The 21,370-nt window shown below is 55.6% G+C and overlaps 3 protein-coding genes across 3 annotated transcripts in view; all 3 read right to left on the reverse strand.

Annotated features, from left to right (window-relative positions):
- The window catches only part of LOC118691923 (uncharacterized), a 211,154-nt gene that overhangs the window by 127,039 nt on the left and 62,745 nt on the right, over window positions 1-21,370 (reverse strand). The gene's annotated exons all lie outside the window — the stretch shown is intronic.
- Window positions 1,418-7,557, reverse strand: LOC118692186 (protocadherin gamma-A10-like). Its single transcript, XM_036391856.2, has 2 exons — window positions 4,956-7,557; window positions 1,418-1,702 (listed from the first exon to the last, which is right to left on the reverse strand). Exons 1-2 carry the CDS (start codon window positions 7,410-7,412, stop codon window positions 1,418-1,420), a joined length of 2,742 nt encoding a protein of 913 aa, XP_036247749.1. The 5' UTR covers window positions 7,413-7,557.
- LOC129046842 (protocadherin gamma-A12-like) lies at window positions 18,400-21,088 on the reverse strand. The gene has a single exon (XM_054516467.1). The coding sequence runs from the start codon at window positions 20,941-20,943 to the stop codon at window positions 18,400-18,402; it is 2,544 nt and encodes an 847-aa protein (XP_054372442.1). The 5' UTR covers window positions 20,944-21,088.

A 21,370-nucleotide genomic window follows, 5' to 3' on the forward strand; every position in this document is an offset into this window, starting at 1 on the left:
AGCTCCCTGCTGCTCCACAGCGCCGGCCTGCCCCGGTCCCGGGCCACCACCGTCACGCGCTGCTCCGACGCCTGCTCGCGGTCCAGCGCGCCCGATGTCACCACCTTGTACGAGCCGCCCGACGACGCCACGATCGACAGCGGCGCCTCTCCCGACAGCGAGCACGACACCTCACCGTTCTCACCGGAGTCTAGATCCCGCACTTTCAGCAGGGCCACCACGGTGCCAGTCGGGGCATCCTCGGGCACGGGACTCGAGAGTGACAGAATCGTGATCTCGGGCGCGTTGTCGTTCTCGTCCGTGACGTCTATCTGCACTTCGCAGTCATCGCTGAGCCCGCCTCCGTCCGTCGCCTCAACGGTGAACACGTATTTTTTCTTCTCCTCGAAATCGAGGGCACCCGCTGTCCTCACTTCCCCACTCTCGGTGTCGATAGTGAACAGCGCCCTGACAGAGTCCGGGATGCTGCCAAAGGAGTAGGACACTCGCCCATTCGAGCCTGCATCGGCATCCGTCGCCCGTACCCGCAGCACCACCGACTCCACTGGCAAATTCTCCGCCACTCGCGCCTCGTAGAAACTTTTGCTGAACACGGGCGGGTTGTCATTTGCGTCTGTCACGTTGATGCGAACCTGGACAGTCCCGGACCTCGCGGGATCCCCACCGTCTACCGCCATCAGTACCAACTCAAAGGAACTCTGCTTCTCCCTATCCAACACTCTCTCCAGGACTAATTCCGGCTGCATCTTTCCACCCGGCTTTTCCTTCATTGACATTGAGAACGACGGGTTGCTGGTTATTTGATAAGACAGCATTGAGTTGCTTCCTGCGTCTGCATCTCGAGCCATCTCCAGCGGAAAACGAGCACCGGGAGGGATCCATTCACCGATCTCGAGGTCCAGAACAGCCTTGCTGAACATCGGGGAGTTGTCATTCACATCCTCGATCGCCACCTCGACACTGAAAATGTTCAGCGGGTTGTGCACCAGCACCTCGAAGCTGACGGAGCACGTCGCCGACTCGCCGCACATCTCCTCCCGGTCCAGCCTCTCGTTCACGTACAGGTTCCCGTTCTCCTCATTCACAGTGAAGTATTGCTTCTCCTCGCTCAGCCGCAGCTTGCGCGCCGGCAGCTCGTCCGCGCTGAGCCCCAGGTCCCGCGCCAGCGGCCCCACGAGCGAGCCTCTGCCCAGCTCCTCGAGGATGGCGTAGCGGAGCCGCTCGGCCGCCGCCCGGCACCACACGCACAGCAGCAGCAGCAGCAGCGCGGCCAGCAGCGCTCGCCCGCCGCCCGGCCCGCGCCTCTGCCGCCTCTGCCTCACCGCCATTCTCTGCGCACTGCGCTCGCCGCGCTCCTGCCGACTGCCGCTGCCCTGCCTCCCTTCCAGCCGCTCTCGCCGCCCAAAACAGACACCGCTCAAACACACCCAGCTCGCCGCGCCGCCTCTCGCCGCCTCTCGCTGCTGCTGCTGCTGCTGCTGGCGGTGCCGCTGCCGCTGTGGCCGGCGCCGGCCGAGCGAGCAGCCTGCGGGGGCAGGACGCTGCGGCGGCGGCGGCGGCGGCTCCAGCGCCGCTCGGCGCCGGCCAACAGCGACACCCGGAGGCGCCGCCGCGACACTGCAGCCGCCGCATGCCCGCGCTCAACGGGGCCCGGCTTTGGCCGGGGCTCAGCGCCTGCACCGGCCCCGGGGGCTCTCCCCGACTGCAAACACCCACAGCAGCAGCTCTGGCTCGGTGTGAGTCCAGAGGCGGTTTTTTGTCAGATGCGCTTTTTGCATTCTTTCAGTGCATGCTATTTAGTCCCATTGAAACCTCAGATGGAAGTATTCATGGCAGAGCAATACAGAAAGGAACTAAGCTGCTCTTAAAAAATTCGTAATTAATCTATAAGAGCAAGAAATGATATTATAGTAAGGGATGACATTGGGAACCTTTCAACTCTCCCTCATGCATCTTGAAATCTACCTCCCTTTCATGGGACACATTAACTTGAGAAACAGATCAGCCTAAAACAAAGTGTAGAGCTCTATGATAAGAACGAACAACCCTAATTATTTTTTTCTGAATCATGAAATATCTTCTTTTGTGTTTCCATACTTGAGAACTTTAGAGTGAATAAGTGCAAAGCTATTCCTGAGTCTTTCATAGAACCAAATAAAAGATGTTTTACATCGGAATTATAAGCCATTCCATCCAAGCAACATGGTTCCTAATTGCTGGATGCCTGTCATTCACTTTCAGCAAAGGGATCACAGGGAAAAAATGACACAGGCCTAGACCCCAGAGATGAAACCTAACTATTTTCCAAAATAAAACCCCTTTGGCACAACAGTTTCCTCGATCAAAACCAGTAACTCAGCCTACTCAAACTGCATTCCAAGTCTTCAGACATAACCAACATGGCTCTGGCTATTTAGACAACACTCCTGAAACCACCACAATGAAGAAATTCATATTTCTTCTTTTGTCATTTGTAGTAGCTACACAACAAAAGAAGCTGTCTTGTACCAAGCACACAGGACCTCAAACCACACAGCCCAGTCACAGTTATTTCCTTGGACCATGAAAAAAGAAAAAGAACTTGGAACCACAGGTGAAGGCCTCATCAAACTACAAGGACAAATGGAACTTTACACATTTCTTTTATCCATTTCAAACCATACCACAGTAATCTCCTACACTGGCCCTGTCTCTGGACAGACAGACTTTTCTCTGTCATCACACAATACAAATCAAGTTTTGAGGACAGACACTATTAAAAGTCACTCTCACATCTTTTCAAATCCCAAGAATCACAACACCAATGCGTGCACAGCAATTCTTCTGCTCATCGCAATAATTTCAACAATTCTGAAATGTGGTAAAGGCTATAAGACATCAGCATCTCAATTTGTGATCCAGTCATCAAAGTATCACTCAAAGGTAACACCTTCTTTGTCCAGCACATGGGTTTTCTAGAGGATGGCTGACTCTCCTACTCTGAATGCAAGGTTTCCCTCTGCACCCAAAAATTACCATTCCCAGAAAACATTATGAAACTGAAAATTGAAACGGTGAACACACAACCTGGCCCTTTGAGTACAAATGATGGAGTATCAAAAAATGAAGACACCTTTAGACAATTTTCAGAAAGTCGTGAATAAATACACCAATCAAAAATACACATGCCTTGTCTCCAAAATTACATTCTCACAAACAAATCTCTCCTCATCCCCTTTTGATGGAGAGGCGCCATCAAAAGAAAAGTTCCTCCCACAGCTTCCCATTGCCGTGGATAAAGTTTCACTTCTCAACCTGAGTACGAGACAACCATGACTATTTCTTCCAGTAAATCTTTATGAAAACACCTCTATTAAAAACGAGCAAGGCAAGTGGTTTACATCTGCAGAAAGGAGAGGATCAAGAAAGACTCTCGGTGATGATGGCACCAAGGTCAGGCACAGAGTTCGGGTACTTAGCAGGTAATGAATACAGAGCTGGCTCCACACAAAATGCCCTTTATAGCACTTGCCATAAGAACTTAATTAAACCAATTATTAAAAAAACCACAACAACCTTTGAACACACAGGAAGAACCTCCCAAGGCTCCCCACACAGCTGAAGTAAGATCTGTTCGGGCAAATTTACCAGGGAAGAAGAAAATCACATTGCACAAAAGTAGGGCTGAACACTGAACAAGGACAAGAGCAAACAATGTCTCTCCTGTTTAAAGGATCTCTACCCTCAGGTCACAGAACTCTCATCTCCAGCCCTGACCAACATCCAGGGTATTCTCTGACCCTCATAATCTGCAATATTATGTAATCAAACCCCAGCTAAAACACCTTTAACATCCACCACCATCAGACCATCCCCATTTACCAGGAAGGGCAGTTGGATTTCTCTGCAAGGTTCAATAGCCTGACCTTTCAGATTATCTAAACAGTAGTAGGTACAGGAGAAGAGTGTCTAGGAAACGAAAAATCAAAAAAACCATTCACACAGGAGCTCACACCAAAGGCCATGCCCACAGGTCCTCAATGTCATTTTTTGCACAGTAAAAAAGGAAAAATGCAAGGAACCACAACAGAGGTCTCCTATAAAAACTAGGACAAATTGAATTTCTACACATTTTACACCTTTTAGAATTCAGAAAAAAAAAAACCAACAACAACCAAAAAAAAAAAACCAAAACAAAACAAAAAACAATCAAAGCAAACTTTTAATCTGCCCTGTACCTACAAAAAGAGATTTTTTCACCCTGGCCTAACATTATGCCACAGGGCAGCTAAAAACGCAGTCAGCCTCCTTTGAAAGAAAAGTGGTGGTACACAAAACCTCCCACTGTCTGAGAATAATCCCAGATACCCAAAGAAAATGAGCGCTACTATCTAAAATTAAATACTCTCAAGAACATAAACGATACGCAGCTCTAACAAGCACCCAGTCATCACAACAACTGCTCATCCTCCTTCAGCACATGGCTAACTTGGAAGGCAACGATTCTCAAAGTTAAAGTGATGTTTCACACCAAATGACTAAGTGTTGTTCCAAAACAAGGTCTATCTGCTCAGGAACCTGTGTCATCGAGAAAACACCTGAGCCTCCAAACAATGTAAATTCCACTTGCATTTGATGCAACACATCCACTGAGAATATAGAATGCTGAGAGGAATTACACTTGTCGGGAGAAGAAATGAAGAAATAAACGCAACTCTGTAAAAACACAAAGAACAAACCTCCAGCCAAGAGCAACCTCCCTTTTCCGATCGTGCCCACCAAATTTAAGGCTAAACACAGATCCACGTCAACCTGCCTGTGGCAAGAAGCACCAGGCAGGCCTCAGAGAGCCGATGAAAGGGGCCTCGCCTTCTTTCTCTGCAAATCTTCCTACGCCGTACACAGAACACGGGAAGAAAGGAGAGGGGAGCAGTGCAGGGAAGCGTCGCACAAAGAATTTGGTCCCAGAAACTCACCGAGGAAGGGGCGGGGTCCGAGGGGAGGGCGCCGGCCGGGTCCCCGTCCCCGAGCAGCGGCGCGGGCTCGTCGGGCGGCGGCCGGGCCGGGAGGGTGTCGCAGCAGCTGGCGGCCGAGAAGCGCAGGTGGCTCTTGCGCGAGTCGGCCGTGAGCGACACGTCGTGCGAGTAGGACTGCAGGAAGGCGCGCACGCCGTCGATGCCCACGAAGTGCGAGACGGGCACGCCGCGCAAGGCGCCGCTGTCCGGCGGCAGCAGCTGCTGGCGGTGGCAGCGGCGCAGGCGCAGCGCCAGCAGCAGCAGCAGGAAGGCCACGAAGAGGCACGAGACGGCGGCCACGGCCAGCACGAGCCAGCGCGTCAGGCTGGCGGCCGGCTCGCCCGGCGCCGCCGCCTCGTGGGCCGCGCTGCCCAGCTCGGCCAGCAGCTCGGCCACGCTCTCGGCCAGCACCACGCTCAGCGTGGCCGTGGCCGACAGCGCCGGCCGCCCGTGGTCCCGCACCAGCACCAGCAGGCTGTGGCGCGCCGCGTCGCGGGCCAGCGGCGAGCGCGCCGTGCGCACCTCGCCGCTGTGCAGCCCCACGCGGAACAGCCCCGGCTCCGTGGCCTTGGCCAGCTCGTAGGACAGCCACGCGTTCTGCCCCGCGTCCGCGTCCACCGCCACCACCTTGGCCACCAGCGCGCCGGCCTCGGCCCAGCGCGGCGCCAGCTCCACGCCCGACCACGCCGCAGCAGCGCCCGAGCCCGCCGCTGCGGCCGGCGCCGGGTACAGCACCTGCGGCGCGTTGTCGTTCTCGTCCACGATCAGCAGCCGCACCGACACGTTGCTGCTCAGCGCCGGCGCGCCGCCGTCCTCCGCCCGCACGCACAGCTGCAGCTCGCGCAGCTGCTCGTAGTCCAAGGAGCGCAGCGCGTACAGCGCGCCCGTCTCCGCCTGCACCGACACGTACGACGACAGCGGCGCGCCCCGCACCCGCCCCTCCGCCAGCCGGTAGCGCACGCGCGCGTTCTGCCCCCAGTCCGCGTCCGTGGCGCGCACCGTCAGCACCAGCGCGCCCGCCGCGTTGTTCTCCGCCAGCCGCGCGCTGTAGCGCTCCTCCAAGAACACCGGCGCGTTGTCGTTCACGTCCAGCACCCGCAGCGCCAGCACCGCGCTGCTCTGCAGCGCCGGCGACCCGCCGTCGGCCGCCCGCACCGTCACGTTGTACTCCGACACCTGCTCCCGGTCCAGCTCCTTCGCTGTCACCACACGGTAGTAATCTTGATAGGTTTTCTCCAGCCGGAACGGGACGTCCTTGTCTATCGAGCAGCGCACCTCACCGTTGGCCCCCGAGTCCCGGTCCTGCACATGCAGCAGGGCTACGACGGTCCCGGCCGGGGCATCCTCAGAGATCTCATTCAACGCCGACGACACTGTGAGTTCGGGGGCATTGTCGTTGACGTCTGTCACAGTGATGACGACTTTTGCTATATCAGAAAGGTCCCCACCATCTCGAACCTGTATCTCCAGTTCGTAGGATTTCAGGTCCTCGAAGTCTAGGTTACGTGTCAATGTAATCGCTCCAGTGTCGCTATCCAGCTGAAATATCTGCGAGGCTTTCTCTGTTATTTTTTTAAACGAGTATTTCACCTGCCCATTTAACCCCTCGTCGGCATCCGTAGCCGTGACAGTGACTAGAGTAGAGCCCACGGGCACGTCCTCGGGCACACGCACCGTGTACTCCGCCTGGCTGAACACGGGCGCGTTGTCGTTCGCGTCCAGCACGGTCACGCGGATCCGAGCTGTGCCCGTCCGTGCCGGATCGCCGCCGTCGCTCGCCCTCAGCACCAGCTCGTGAAACGCCGCCTCCTCCCGGTCCAGCGCCTTGGCCAGCACCAGCTCGGGACGCTGATCGCCGCCGGGGCCCGCCTGCACGGCCAGCGAGAAGTGCTCGTCACCGCTCAGCTCGTAGCTCTGCAGCGAATTCCCGCCCGAGTCAGGATCATGAGCGTCTGGAAGGTGAAACCGCGATCCCGGGGCTGTCGTTTCGCTCATTCTCAGCTCTGTTTCTGCCTCTCTGTAGGTGGGCGCATTGTCGTTAATGTCCGTGATTTCCACTTGGATCCCATAAACCTGCATCTGTCCCTCCACTATCAGCTCACAGCGCAGCACGCATTGCTGCACACTCTCGCACAGCTGCTCTCTGTCGATCCTCTCTGCCGTCACTAAATGTCCCGTCTTCCCGTGCAGAGCAAAATACTGCGTCCTACCCTTGGAAACAACACGGACGGCATTATCGCGGATCTCCGTCAGCTGCAGCCCCAGGTCCTTGGCCACGTCGCCCACGAACGAGCCCTTGGGCATCTCCTCGGGCACCGAGTAGCGCAGCTGCCCCCACGCCGCCTCCCACGCCGCCAGCAGCACGGCCCAGAGCAGAGCTCGCTGCCGCCGGCCCCAGCGCCTCCCCGCCGCGCACATCTCGCCCGCGGAACCGCCGGCACCGCAGCACCGCCGATCCAATCCCGCTGCCACTCAATGCTCGCAGCTCCTGCACCGTGCGCAGCTGCCGCTGCCTCCGCCTGGCTCCACAATGGACCAGCACCGCGGGGACGATCGGGGACCGCACGTTCGGACACGGAGCGAGCAACCGAGCGAGCCGATCCGCAGCGGGCGGGGCTGCCGGTAGCGCTCCGAGCTTCTTCTCGCTCCTCTCGGTCAACAGCGGCGCCCGCAGCCTCCTCCCGGCACTGCAGGCACCGAGCGCTGCCCAGCGCTGCCCGCCCTGCCTTGCTCCATACAGGGCACGGTCGCCACCGAGATGTCGCTTTTCGTCCAGCGCCGATCTCCTGCCTCCGCATTTCTCCAGCCCATCTCAGCTTTCATCCTCCAGGCTATCACCATCGGGACGAAGGCAGAGGCATTCTGTGGCCGGCGTTCTTTAACCGCACGGGAAACCCATCATTTATTCATGTCATTATGCAAATAATGTCCATATGTAAATTAAAAATAATTTTTCGTATTTCACCCTGTACCTTATTCTTAAGATTATCCTTTTTGTTCAAAAACATCTTCAATAACAGCCCCGCAGAGAGAAAACGGGAAGATACCACATCCCGAACACACAGATCTATTCGGTTCTTTAACACAAGTGGGACGAGAGCAATTGCATACTTCTTGAAGTCAGGGAGCCTATTGTTACAGGATTCAATTTAAAGTATAAATAAAGATGCAGCTTAAACTCTCAGGGGAATCTTTCAGGACTGGAAATACTTGATGTCCTTTCCTAAGATAGGCCCAGTGTTTCCTTAGTTGATACAGGTTTATAGTTATTCAAGTCATTCTATGTTTCCTTTTTTTTTTTTTTTAAAATCAATGTGCGAAGCACTGAAGCTCGTTAGTAAACTAATCATCTAAATATTACTTAATGACGTTGATATGATATGTGCTCAAGAAAACAATCATGGAACCGGAGAACAAAAGTACAAGTCTTGAAACTGCGCTGACCACTAATCAATGTGTGAATGGGCTTGATTCAAGTGCCTAAACCCTCCTCTGGCCAATCTCCCTCATATGGGATCCCTTAATATCTCAGATGTTTATCCTAATAAAAAGAACTGCAAAGTTTTGCTGTTCTCGAGATATTTGAGATCTGCTAAAACCCCCCAGCATCGTTGTGAGATAGAAAAATAACAATCTCTGAAACAGAAATCTTTCAGCATTCTCACCAGTGTATGAAATAAAGATCATGAAGAGCAAAACAGAGCGAACTGCCAGCCAGGACGCATAACGAAGCCATCTGGTCCCACTACTGCATTGCCCCCAAAACGAGCGACAATCTCTACCTTCACTCAGAAGAAAGACTGAAAGGAACTTTCCACATTCCTTTCCTTTCTAAATCCAACCGTGAAAAAAAAATATTAACGAATGGGTTTGGGTAAAGCTATATACAAGTTCCAAGCACATCCTTTCTGAACAAATCAGTCAGGAAAGAAATATCTCCAGCACTAGATGTCAGTGCTATCTCTTTTTTTCCTCGACCCCGTCATGTAGAATCCGCCATTCTCGTTCCACAGAATACGAATCTGCTTTCAATATTGCTAAAATATTCTAATTTAGGCATCTCAAGTGTTAAAGACAAAAACGCGAGCCTGAAGCTGAACCTGTGACCAAGGAAGATTCAAGGGCTTCCTGCTCTCCATGAACGGGGGATAGCCCGTTCCTAAACTCAGCCCGTCACGGAGACAGGACTCTGCAATTCACATAAACCCGACTCCGAGAAATAAGGAGACACACTGAGAAACACCTCTACTAGCCGAAAGGAGAGCTATAATCAAAACCTGTCAGCTGAAGAGCTTACCGAGGGAAAATTAAAACCTTCCGCCGCTGCGTGGGGATAAGCATGAAGAATCCCCAATGAGAACAGGCCGAGAATACCCGGGGAAAAAAAAGATGATGTTTGTGGAACTTTTAAAAAAAAGAAGAAGCTCAGGCTTTACAGACCTGCGGTGCGTCGGGTTGGGCCGGCGGCTCTCCCGTCACGGCGGTGCTGCTCAGGCTCGGCTTCCCGCAGGAATCGCCGCCCAGAAGCTCCTCCGCCGACAGGATGGGCACCGGCGGCGGCGGCCAAGCGGCCTCGGGCAGGGCGCGGGCGGGCGGCGGCACGCACAGGTTGTAGGAGTAGGGCAAGGTGCCCTCGCAGAAGTCGGCCGGGAAGGCGGCGCCGGCCAGCGAGAAGCGCTGCGCGCCCAGGCAGCGCAGCACGGCGGGCGGCCCGGCCCGGCGCAGCCGCGCCAGCACGGCCAGCGCCACGCTCAGCACCAAGAGCGCCGAGAGCAGCGCCAGCGCCAGCACCAGGTAGAACTGCAGCTCGGCCGCCGCCGCCTCGGCGCCCGCCGGCCGCTCGCTCAGCTCCGGCAGCGCCTCCTGCAAGCTCTCGGCCAGCACCACGTGCAGCGTGGCCGTGGCCGACAGCGCCGGCTGCCCGTGGTCCTTCACCACGGCCACCAGCCGCTGCTTGGCCGCGTCCCGCTCGCCCACGGCGCGCGCCGTGCGCACCTCGCCGCTGTGCAGCCCCACGCGGAACAGCGCCGGCTCCGACGCCTGCACCAGCTCGTAGGACAGCCACGCGTTGCGCCCCGCGTCCGCGTCCACCGCCACCACCTTGGCCACCAGGTAGCCGGCCTCGGCCGAGCGCGGAACCACCTCGAAAGGCGCCGCCGCCGCCGCCCCTCCCGGACCCTCTCCCGCCGCCGCCGCCGTCGCGGGCCAGAGCACCCTGGGCGCGTTGTCGTTGCGGTCCAGCACGAAGACGCGCACCGTGGCCGTGGAGCTGCGCGCCGGCGAGCCGCCGTCCTGCGCCCGCACGGCCACCGTGAACTCGCGGCACTGCTCGTAGTCCAAGGAGCGCTGCGCGTACAGCGCGCCGCTCCGCGCCTCCACCGACACCAGCGGCGCCGCGCCCGCCGCGCCCGCGCTGCCGCCCGCCAGCCAGTAGCTCACGCGCCCGTTGGCGCCCGCGTCCGCGTCCCGCGCCTGCACGCGCAGCACCAGCGCGCCCGCCGCGTTGTTCTCCGCCACGTACGCGCTGTACGCCGCCTCCTCGAACACCGGCGCGTTGTCGTTCACGTCCGACACCTCCAGCACCAGCTCCCTGCTGCTCCACAGCGCCGGCCTGCCCCGGTCTCGGGCCACCACCGTCACGCGCTGCTCCGACGCCTGCTCGCGGTCCAGCGCCCCCGATGTCACCACCTTGTACGAGCCGCCCGACGACGCCACGATCGACAGCGGCGCCTCTCCCGACAGCGAGCACGACACCTGACCGTTCTCACCGGAATCCGGGTCGTTCACGTTCAGCAAAGCCACCACGGTGCCGACAGGTGCGTCCTCGGGCACCGGGTTCGAGAGGGACAGAACCGTGATCTCGGGCGCGTTGTCATTCTCGTCCAGGATATCGATTTGCACTTCGCAGTGAGCCGTCAACCCGCCTCCGTCAGTCGCCTCCACGCCGAAGATGTATTTACTCTTCTCCTCGAAATCGAGGGGACCGGACGTCATTATCTCGCCACTTTCGCTGTCGATAGCGAACAACGACTTGACACTCTCTGGCACGCTGCTTAAGGAGTAGGAGACCCGCCCATTGGAGCCCGCATCTGCATCTGTGGCCACCACACGCAGTACCAGCGATCCCGTCGGCAGATTCTCTGCCACTCTCGCTTCATAGACGCTTTTCCTGAACACGGGTGGGTTATCGTTTGCGTCTGTCACGTTGATACGAACCGGAACACTCCCAGACCTCGTGGGGTCCCCACCGTCCACTGCCATCAGCACCAACTCAAAGAAACTCTGCTTCTCCCGGTCCAAAGCTCTCTCCAGCACCAGTTCCGGCTGCTTTTTTCCACCCGCCTTTTCCTTCATGGATAGTGAAAAAGACGGGTTGCTGGTGAGTTGGTAAGTTAGAAGCGAGTTTGTTCCTACATCAGCGTCTCGAGCCATCTCCAGGGGAAAACGAGCACCGGGAGGGATTAATTCACCGATCTCGAGGTCCAGAGCAGCCTTGCTGAAGACCGGGCTGTTGTCATTCACGTCTTCGATCGCCACCTCGACACTGAAAATGTTCAGCGGGTTGTGCACCAGCACCTCGAAGCTGACGGAGCAGGTCGCCGACTCGCCGCACATCTCCTCCCGGTCCAGTCGCTCATTCACGTACAGGTTCCCGTTCTCCTCATTCACAGTGAAGTATTTCAGCTGCTTCTTGCCGGCAGACGCCACCTGCAGCCTGCGCGCCGGCAGCTCGTCCGCGCTGAGCCCCAGGTCCCGCGCCAGCGGCCCCACGAGCGAGCCTCTGCCCAGCTCCTCGGGGATGGCGTAGCGGAGCCGCTCGGCCGCCGCCCGGCACCACACGCACAGCAGCAGCAGCAGCAGCGCGGCCAGCAGCGCTCGCCCGCCGCCCGGCCCGCGCCTCTGCCGCCTCTGCCTCACCGCCATTCTCTGCCCACTGCGCTCGCCGCGCTCCTGCCGACTGCCGCTGCCCTGCCTCCCTTCCAGCCGCTCTCGCCGCCCAAAACAGACACCGCTCAAACACACCCAGCTCGCCGCGCCGCCTCTCGCCGCCTCTCGCTGCTGGCGGTGCCGCTGCCGCTGTGGCCGGCGCCGGCCGAGCGAGCAGCCTGCGGGGGCAGGACGCTGCGGCGGCGGCGGCGGCGGCTCCAGCGCCGCTCGGCGCCGGCCAACAGCGACACCCGGAGGCGCCGCCGCGACACTGCAGCCGCCGCATGCCCGCGCTCAACGGGGCCCGGCTTTGGCCGGGGCTCAGCGCCTGCACCGGCCCCGGGGGCTCTCCCCGACTGCAAACACCCACAGCAGCAGCTCTGGCTTAATTCCACTCCAAGGCCTTTCTATCTGACATGTGCTGCCGGGTGCTTTCAGGCCATTCTTTTCAGTCACATTGAACACTCAGAAGCAAATATTCATTGCAGGGCAGTAAAGAATGGAATTCAACTGCTCTTAATAAAAATACGGCCAGTCTACAGCAGCAATAAAGGATAATATAGGGAAGAATTCAAGAGCTTTTTCTCACTTTGTCACATGCATTGTTATTCATTATATTATTCATTTATTGAGATGAATTATTTGGAGATATAGATCAGCCTAAAGCAATGTAAGCATACCCTATCCCAACATAGAAGAATTGCATTTACTCCTTTCCTTCTGACTCATTAAAGTTGCTTCCTTTATATCTCCATATCTGTGTGCCAGACAATGGAGAGCGCAAAGAAATCCTGAGTGCTTCATAGAGTCAAACAATATTTTCAGTTCCCAAGTTAAACTTTCTCTAAAGGCCAACTAATCCACACAACTGACATGAAAAGTAACACTTTCCGCTAGACTTGAATGTTGGATGCACGTCCAAAACTTCTTTGCTTAATACCTTCTCTTTTATCACAATCCACACTGAAAGGCCTTCTCCTAATCAAATCCTCCCTTCTCTTCGTTAAAAACACTTCTTGGCAGTTCTACAACAGCTGGCCCAGGTAAACACAGCTTTGTCCATATTTCCTATAAACTTATTCATAAACTGACACAGCAAAAACAAACGTTGAAACGTCTACACAGACCTATGATTTCTCTATGTTTGAAGACACAAACTACTGCAGTCCTTCATCATAACAGAAATGTTCCAGCCCTCAGGCCACTTCCATGATCCTTCTGGGAACTCTGGCATGTCCATTGGAATAGTGGCCCAAGATCCCCATGCAGTCCACGCTCTCACAAAAAGAGTTCAGAGGGGAGGAGGGACCTCCCTCGACCTGCCAGGCAGAGAGCTTGTCATGCAGTGCAGGACACAATTCCAGCAGCAGGTGCCCATGGGCAGCTCATGGCCCACCTCATTACCCACCAATAACCCAAAGCACTTCTCTGCAAAGCTCTTCCCTATCCCCCACTCTCTGTTTCAACTGGGGATTGCCCCACCCCAGCTGCAGGACCTTGCACTTTGATCCATTCCATGATGGCTGCATGGGACCACTTCTCCAGCCCATCCCTGGCTGCCATTTCTGCCGTGCACTGAATCAACTCCAGTTGGTGTCAGCTGCAAATTGCCTGATTGCCTGAGGGTTCCTTAATCCCATTGGCCATGCAGGTGCCGAACAGAACTGGGCCCAGTCAGGGCCCTTGAGGGACAGCACAAGTCCCTGCTCTGCACCTGGACATGGAGCCACTGTCTGTAACTCTCTGCAGGTGACTCTCCAGCCTGTTCCTCAGCCATTTGACAGCCTCCAGCTGATTGCCCAGCATGTTTCTCTGGGGGATGCCTGGGGGACACTGCACACCTTCTCCCACTGGGCCCTGCTCTGTCCATGGAAACCTTGCCTGGGCTGGCTGCTCACTCTGCACTTGGACAGCTGCAGCACAGATGATCCTGCATGATTACACTACAGACAAAAGGTTCCTGGCTGAGCACACCAGGAGTGCTTGTCAAACCCTTCCTCTGTGCAGCTGCAAACATCACAGCTGGGTGTGGCAACTGCACCTGCACTGGGGCAGCTGGCACACAGGAGACCTTCCACATGAGATCAGACACCCTGAGGCTGAGCTCATGACCACAAGCAATGCAAGACTCAGAAACACATGGAAATGGACACATGCAATGACATTTTGTGGGTCTGCCTTGCTCTACAGAACCAACTCAGATCCCACTGCACTCCAGCAGGCACAGCCTGGTCTTATCTGTGACATGTGACCAGCAAGGCAATGACCCAGTTCTTCTCTAGCCTCACACACAGAGCTCCCCTCTCTGCTTTTTCTTCCATGCCAGGCCACTGTGAGGTTTTGCTTGTGGCCATCTCCTCACTGCTGAAATCTCTCATGAGATGATAATGCACTGCAGCCACACCCAGAAGGGAGCTACAATTGTCTGCTCACCACCATTATGATAAGGAACTGAAGGATTCTAGAGCACACAAATGATAAACAATCATACTAAAAGATCAGCAGTCATCCAACTGAGAATGGCTCATCAAACCATTGGCTGAGAAGGAATCTTCTCCCCATCTTTATCACATGCTCTGTTCCAGAGAGGCAAAGCCTACTAAAGTCATATTTACATTTATTTCTCCCAACAGGAACAGAACACAAAGTCACTCTCATATCTCCTGCCTTCCACTCCCACTGCAACAAGAGAAGGGGACATTAACGCACCATACATTGCTCAAAACAGATGGATTGTTCATAATAGAAAGTATAGCTACACACGGAGTAAATCAAGGGAAAACAAAATGAAAAAAAAAAACCAACTCTACAAAAAACAACAACAACATCAACAAAAAAAGACCTGCAGAAAACCCCTAACATGAATCAGATAAGGATAGGAAGCACTAGTGAATAACAAGTAGTCATTGATGCTCACTGTGAAGTCTTCCAGGCCTTTATTGCAGGCTTTAAAATCCATACCTGAGAGCACCTGGAAGTTACTGAGGTCTCAAGGGGCAAGTGTGGCTCTCAAGACTCACACAGCACAAGAGGATAGGGGGGTTCATTTGAACAATGAGTCCTCTCCTCATCAACTCTTTCTATTGCATGGCCTGCTCACCTGGCCCAGGTAGGAAACCACCACTTTGAACAACTTCTCATTGGCCTCTTTCTCAAGGTAAATCTTCTACAAATCACAACAGATTCTCTTATTGCTTCTGCTTCCTATTTCCCACACACACTCTTTAGTTCTAAGTGGCTGAAAAAAGGACATCCTGAAAAACATAGGTCACTGTTTCATATTTCAAAGTAATGAGCAGAATTGAGGAAATGAGCTGCAACCTTCCTGGAAACAAAGGCGTGAATGAAAGTGTAATTACACTTCTGAACAAACTCTATATCACAATGCGGCCTAGAGATAGAGATGATGGAGGTTTCACACAGGATTAATTACCTCTTCCAGCCAAGAATTATAGTTCTACATGAACTGTTACTGTGCAAAATGTTATTGTGAGAAGACTGTAATTATCTTTCATGACTGAGACACCATGATCAGAACAGCAAGGGCACTGCCTCTGGCACCAAGCATGAAATCAAATCATTTCTCTGCCAAACCCACACTGAATCCCCCATTTGCCTGGCACAGAACTGAGCTCTCACCCTCCTCACTCTGCATTCACAGCCTTTGCTTTCACCATCAATGCAAACCAAAATTTTGGTTTCACGTTGGCCACAGAGAAAGCAACAGCTTGGGGAAACATCCATTCATGAAGTTGTATTTCTTGAATGAAATATTCAAGGTCAGGCTGGCTGGGGCTCTGAGCCACCTGCTCTGGTGGAAGATGTCCCTGCCCATGGCAGAGGAGGGTGAATGAGAGGATCTTAAAGTCCTTTGCAACACAAACCTTTCTATGATTCCGTGTGTCTAGGATAAGATGATTACATGTACAGCTTCAAGGGATGGGTTAGAGACACTCTCCCTATTGGATAATTATACGTCTTGGAGTTTGCAGAATTCCCAGGATCAATGAGGATAACTTTACTCCAAAAAAATACAGAAAAAGAAAAATACAAGCAAAACAGCAAACAATCCAAACCAAACCAATTACACAAAGAAACTAACATCAACCCAGCCAAGAGTGGGAAAACACCAGAAGAGTATCAATCTTGGCCTCACATTGCAGACTGGCTCAACTGAAGGATATACACAACCCTGGAAACTGGACTGGAACCAATACACACAGGGGCCGCACACAGGAGTCACTCCACAGGCCCCACACTGTCAGTGCCTTGGATACAAAGAGAAAGGAAAAGCTTGGAACCACAGCTGGGGGCCTCATCTAAATACCAGGACAAACAGAGCTGGACACAATTCATTCATTTTGAACTGTATCACACTGAACTCCAGCACCAGCCCTGTCTCTGCATACACAGACTTCTTCTCTCTGCCAAAACATAACATGACAGAAAATTTTGTAATCAAACATCATTAGAAGAAAAGTTGTGTGCACAGCTTCTCAGATCCCAAGCATCACAACAAACATTATTCTGCTCCTCCATATTACTTAAACCAGAGGGAAATGTCATACAGGCCACAAATTATTACCAGCTCTGTCAGACACCCACACATCCAAGTATCACCTCAAAGGCAATATCACCATTCTTCAGCACATGGACTCCTCAAAGCACGTGTGACTACCACTCTTGATGCAAAGGGATATGGAACCCAAACTAGGCCACTTCAGTCCAAACCACACAAGGGAAAATCATAGGACTCCTATTGACTCATTGTGCAGAAGGCCAGCAATAGCCCTGGGGATCAACAAAACACCTGCCATGTCTCCACAGGACCTCATCACAAACCACACACCCAACACTAGCTCCTAACCCTTCCCGCCTCCCATGGATAGCACAGATCATCAGAATTTAGAGAGACTCCACCAAAAGGAAAGTTACTCAACCGTATCTTCTTACCATGGATAATATTGGACTTCACTTACGAGACAGTGGACAAGAAAAAACATTTATTACAGAGACATTTGAAGAAACTTGTCTAAGGAAATGTCTCTGTCTTTTAAACTATAAACATGAAAGAACCATTTTCAGATCATCAGAAGAATGAGACTGAAAGTTAAAGCCTGCAGAATTGAACAGCTCCCAACACTCTTCTGGGTTTATATAACTCAGAGTAGATGACTGATGATGTTGTTTAGAGACACTGAATACACAGCTTGCAATTCCCATACCCCATCTGTCAAAAGTACAATGTTAAGCTTTGAAGTGACACCATTATGATGACAAACAAATACATATTAAGAACCTGTCAAGGTTCTCCATGCAGCTGGAATACAGATCTTCTAAACAATTACTTTGGGGCAAAGAACTCCACATTCCTTCATGCTAGAGATAGGAACTGAAAAGGGAATGGAGGAAAACATTCCCTTGAGTCTTTCAGCAGACATTCACACACAGCTCACAGCACTCAGATTCCCAACCCTTCACACCATCCATGGTGTCCTTTCACCCATACACCTTACAAACATGGGACAGTGGAGGCCCAGTTCCCCAGACCATTGCTCTTCCCAGCACCAATTGCACACAGCTCTCTGTACATCTCTGTGCTGTGCAAGCTACATTTGCTGCTCATTGCAGTTCTGGGAAGAGACTTCATAGGTCTCAAAGGAAAAGCCGAGCAGTCTTCCAGGAGACACTGACGCAGTGAATATCTGCTCACAGGGAATTATGCCCACCTTGTATCTCCCACTGCACCGTGAATCTTTACCTTCCCATCCAGGCAATTCCCCACGCTAAATAATTTCGAGCCAAGGCTCATCCAGCTCCATCTGACAGAGCTCTACCTTAAAATACAATTACAAAACAATCCGGTACTGCCGTTTCCTCCTCCACACACAGCCACCCAAAGGCTTTTCAAAGAATCTCAACTTCAAGAGGATCTTTCATCCTCATAACAGGTAGACAGACATCATCAAGGACCACTTGTTGCCTGGTCCAGTCGTCTCTTGGGGACAAAGACCAAAGCGTGGATGATACAAACACTTTTCCTGCTGATCTCCACTATGTATCATGGAGATCGATAAAGGCTGATAACAACGTACAGAGAGGTTCCACGCGAAGATATCAGCATTTTGATCAAGACACATTCTACCTCTTAAAGCACATGTGCTGTTGGGAAGACATACAAGCCTGCTAAAAAGTTGTATTTCTTAATAACGTGACCCATCTCTTCAGAAGAGCCAATGCTATCAGGAGCACAGTTTCTACACGGCACAGCTGATACAGGGGAACAACACCTGGAACCTGGTCGATACCCAAACCTCCGACCTAATCAACAGCCTGTCAGCAGCAGCCTTCTCCCTCCTTCCTTCTTCACGAACTGGAAGGCTGATGACCCACGCAAGGTTCACACAAAGACAGCAATGGGCACCAGCCTTTAGAATTTCACCAAAGGAAACTTGACCATGTTTTTAAACAAAGTCTCCTATGAAACACGGAGAACACGGCGGGGAAAGGGCAGGGCTGAATCACAAGAAAGCGTCGTGGAGAAAATCTGACCAGAGAAACTCACCGAGGAAGGGGCGGGGTCCGAGGGGAGGGCGCCGGCCGCGTCCCCGTCCCCGAGCAGCGGCGCGGGCTCGTCGGGCGGCGGCCGGGCCGGGAGGGTGTCGCAGCAGCTGGCGGCCGAGAAGCGCAGGTGGCTCTTGCGCGAGTCGGCCGTGAGCGACACGTCGTGCGAGTAGGACTGCAGGAAGGCGCGCACGCCGTCGATGCCCACGAAGTGCGAGACGGGCACGCCGCGCAAGGCGCCGCTGTCCGGCGGCAGCAGCTGCTGGCGGTGGCAGCGGCGCAGGCGCAGCGCCAGCAGCAGCAGCAGGAAGGCCACGAAGAGGCACGAGACGGCGGCCACGGCCAGCACGAGCCAGCGCGTCAGGCTGGCGGCCGGCTCGCCCGGCGCCGCCGCCTCGTGGGCCGCGCTGCCCAGCTCGGCCAGCAGCTCGGCCACGCTCTCGGCCAGCACCACGCTCAGCGTGGCCGTGGCCGACAGCGCCGGCCGCCCGTGGTCCCGCACCAGCACCAGCAGGCTGTGGCGCGCCGCGTCGCGGGCCAGCGGCGAGCGCGCCGTGCGCACCTCGCCGCTGTGCAGCCCCACGCGGAACAGCCCCGGCTCCGTGGCCTTGGCCAGCTCGTAGGACAGCCACGCGTTCTGCCCCGCGTCCGCGTCCACCGCCACCACCTTGGCCACCAGCGCGCCGGCCTCGGCCCAGCGCGGCGCCAGCTCCACGCCCGACCACGCCGCAGCAGCGCCCGAGCCCGCCGCTGCGGCCGGCGCCGGGTACAGCACCTGCGGCGCGTTGTCGTTCTCGTCCACGATCAGCAGCCGCACCGACACGTTGCTGCTCAGCGCCGGCGCGCCGCCGTCCTCCGCCCGCACGCACAGCTGCAGCTCGCGCAGCTGCTCGTAGTCCAAGGAGCGCAGCGCGTACAGCGCGCCCGTCTCCGCCTGCACCGACACGTACGACGACAGCGGCGCGCCCCGCACCCGCCCCTCCGCCAGCCGGTAGCGCACGCGCGCGTTCTGCCCCCAGTCCGCGTCCGTGGCGCGCACCGTCAGCACCAGCGCGCCCGCCGCGTTGTTCTCCGCCAGCCGCGCGCTGTAGCGCTCCTCCAAGAACACCGGCGCGTTGTCGTTCACGTCCAGCACCCGCAGCGCCAGCACCGCGCTGCTCTGCAGCGCCGGCGACCCGCCGTCGGCCGCCCGCACCGTCACGTTGTACTCCGACACCTGCTCCCGGTCCAGCTCTCTCGCTGTCACCACGCTGTAGTAGCTGCCGTGAGAGCTCTGCAGCCGGAATGGGACATCCCCGTCAAGCGAGCAGCGCACCTCGCCATTAGCCCCCGAGTCCCGGTCCTGCACGTGCAGCAGAGCGACCACCGTCCCCGAAGGGGCGTCCTCAGAAATCTCACTTAGCGCTGACCGCACGGAAATCACTGGTGCGTTGTCATTTATGTCTGTGACGGTAATCGCGACTTTGGCAGTGTCGAAAAGCTGTCCTTCGTCCCGTGCCTGCACCTCCAGTTCATAAGAGTCGCCTTCCTCAAAGTCCAGGCTTCTCAGCAGAGTGATCGCGCCCGTCTCAGAGTCCAGATGGAATATCTTCGAGGCTTTTTCTGTTATTTTCTTTAACGAGTATTTCACGTGTCCATTCAGCCCGTCGTCGGCGTCCGTGGCCATGACAGTGACTAGAGTGGAGCCCACGGGCACGTCCTCGGGCACACGCACCGTGTACTCCGCCTGGCTGAACACGGGCGCGTTGTCGTTCGCGTCCAGCACCGTCACGCGGATCCGAGCCGTGCCCGTCCGTGCCGGATCGCCGCCATCGCTCGCCCTCAGCACCAGCTCGTGAAACGCCGCCTCCTCCCGGTCCAGCGCCTTGGCCAGCACCAGCTCGGGACGCTGATCGCCGCCGGGGCCCGCCTGCACGGCCAGCGAGAAGTGCTCGTCACCGCTCAGCTCGTAGCTCTGCAGGGAATTCCGGCCAGAGTCAGGGTCATGAGCGTCTGGTAGGGGAAACCGCGACCCTGGGGCCGTTGTCTCGCTCATTCTCTCTTCCAGCTCAACTTCCTTGAAGCTGGGCGCGTTGTCGTTAATGTCCGTGATCTCCACTTCTATTTCATAAAGCTTCATTTCCCCTTCCACTATCAGCTCACAGCGCAGCACGCATTGCTGCACACTCTCGCACAGCTGCTCTCTGTCGATCCTCTCCGCCGTCACTAAATGTCCCGTCTTCCCGTGCAGAGCGAAATACTGCGTCCTACCTTCAGAGACAATTCGAAACCCGCGATCGCTCTGCTCCGTTAGCTGCAGCCCCAGGTCCTTGGCCACGTCGCCCACGAACGAGCCCTTGGGCATCTCCTCGGGCACCGAGTAGCGCAGCTGCCCCCACGCCGCCTCCCACGCCGCCAGCAGCACGGCCCAGAGCAGAGCTCGCTGCCGCCGGCCCCAGCGCCTCCCCGCCGCGCACATCTCGCCCGCGGAACCGCCGGCACCGCAGCACCGCCGATCCAATCCCGCTGCCACTCAATGCTCGCAGCTCCTGCACCGTGCGCAGCTGCCGCTGCCTCCGCCTGGCTCCACAATGGACCAGCACCGCAGGGACGATTGGGGACCGCACGTTCGGACAGGCAGCGAACAACCGAGCGAGCCGATCCGCAGCGGGCGGGGCTGCCGGTAGCGCTCCGAGCTTCCTCTCGCTCCTCTCGGTCAACAGCGGCGCCCGCAGCCTCCTCCCGGCACTGCAGGCACCGAGCGCTGCCCAGCGCTGCCCGCCCTGCCTTGCTCCATACAGGCCACGGTCGCCACCGAGATGTCGCTTTTCGTCCAGCGCCGATCTCCTGCCTCCGCATTTCTCCAGCCCATCTCTGCTTTCATCCTCCAGGCTATCTCCATCGGG

This window comes from Molothrus ater, chromosome 15 (assembly GCF_012460135.2).
Source record: "Molothrus ater isolate BHLD 08-10-18 breed brown headed cowbird chromosome 15, BPBGC_Mater_1.1, whole genome shotgun sequence".
NCBI lineage: Eukaryota > Metazoa > Chordata > Aves > Passeriformes > Icteridae > Molothrus > Molothrus ater.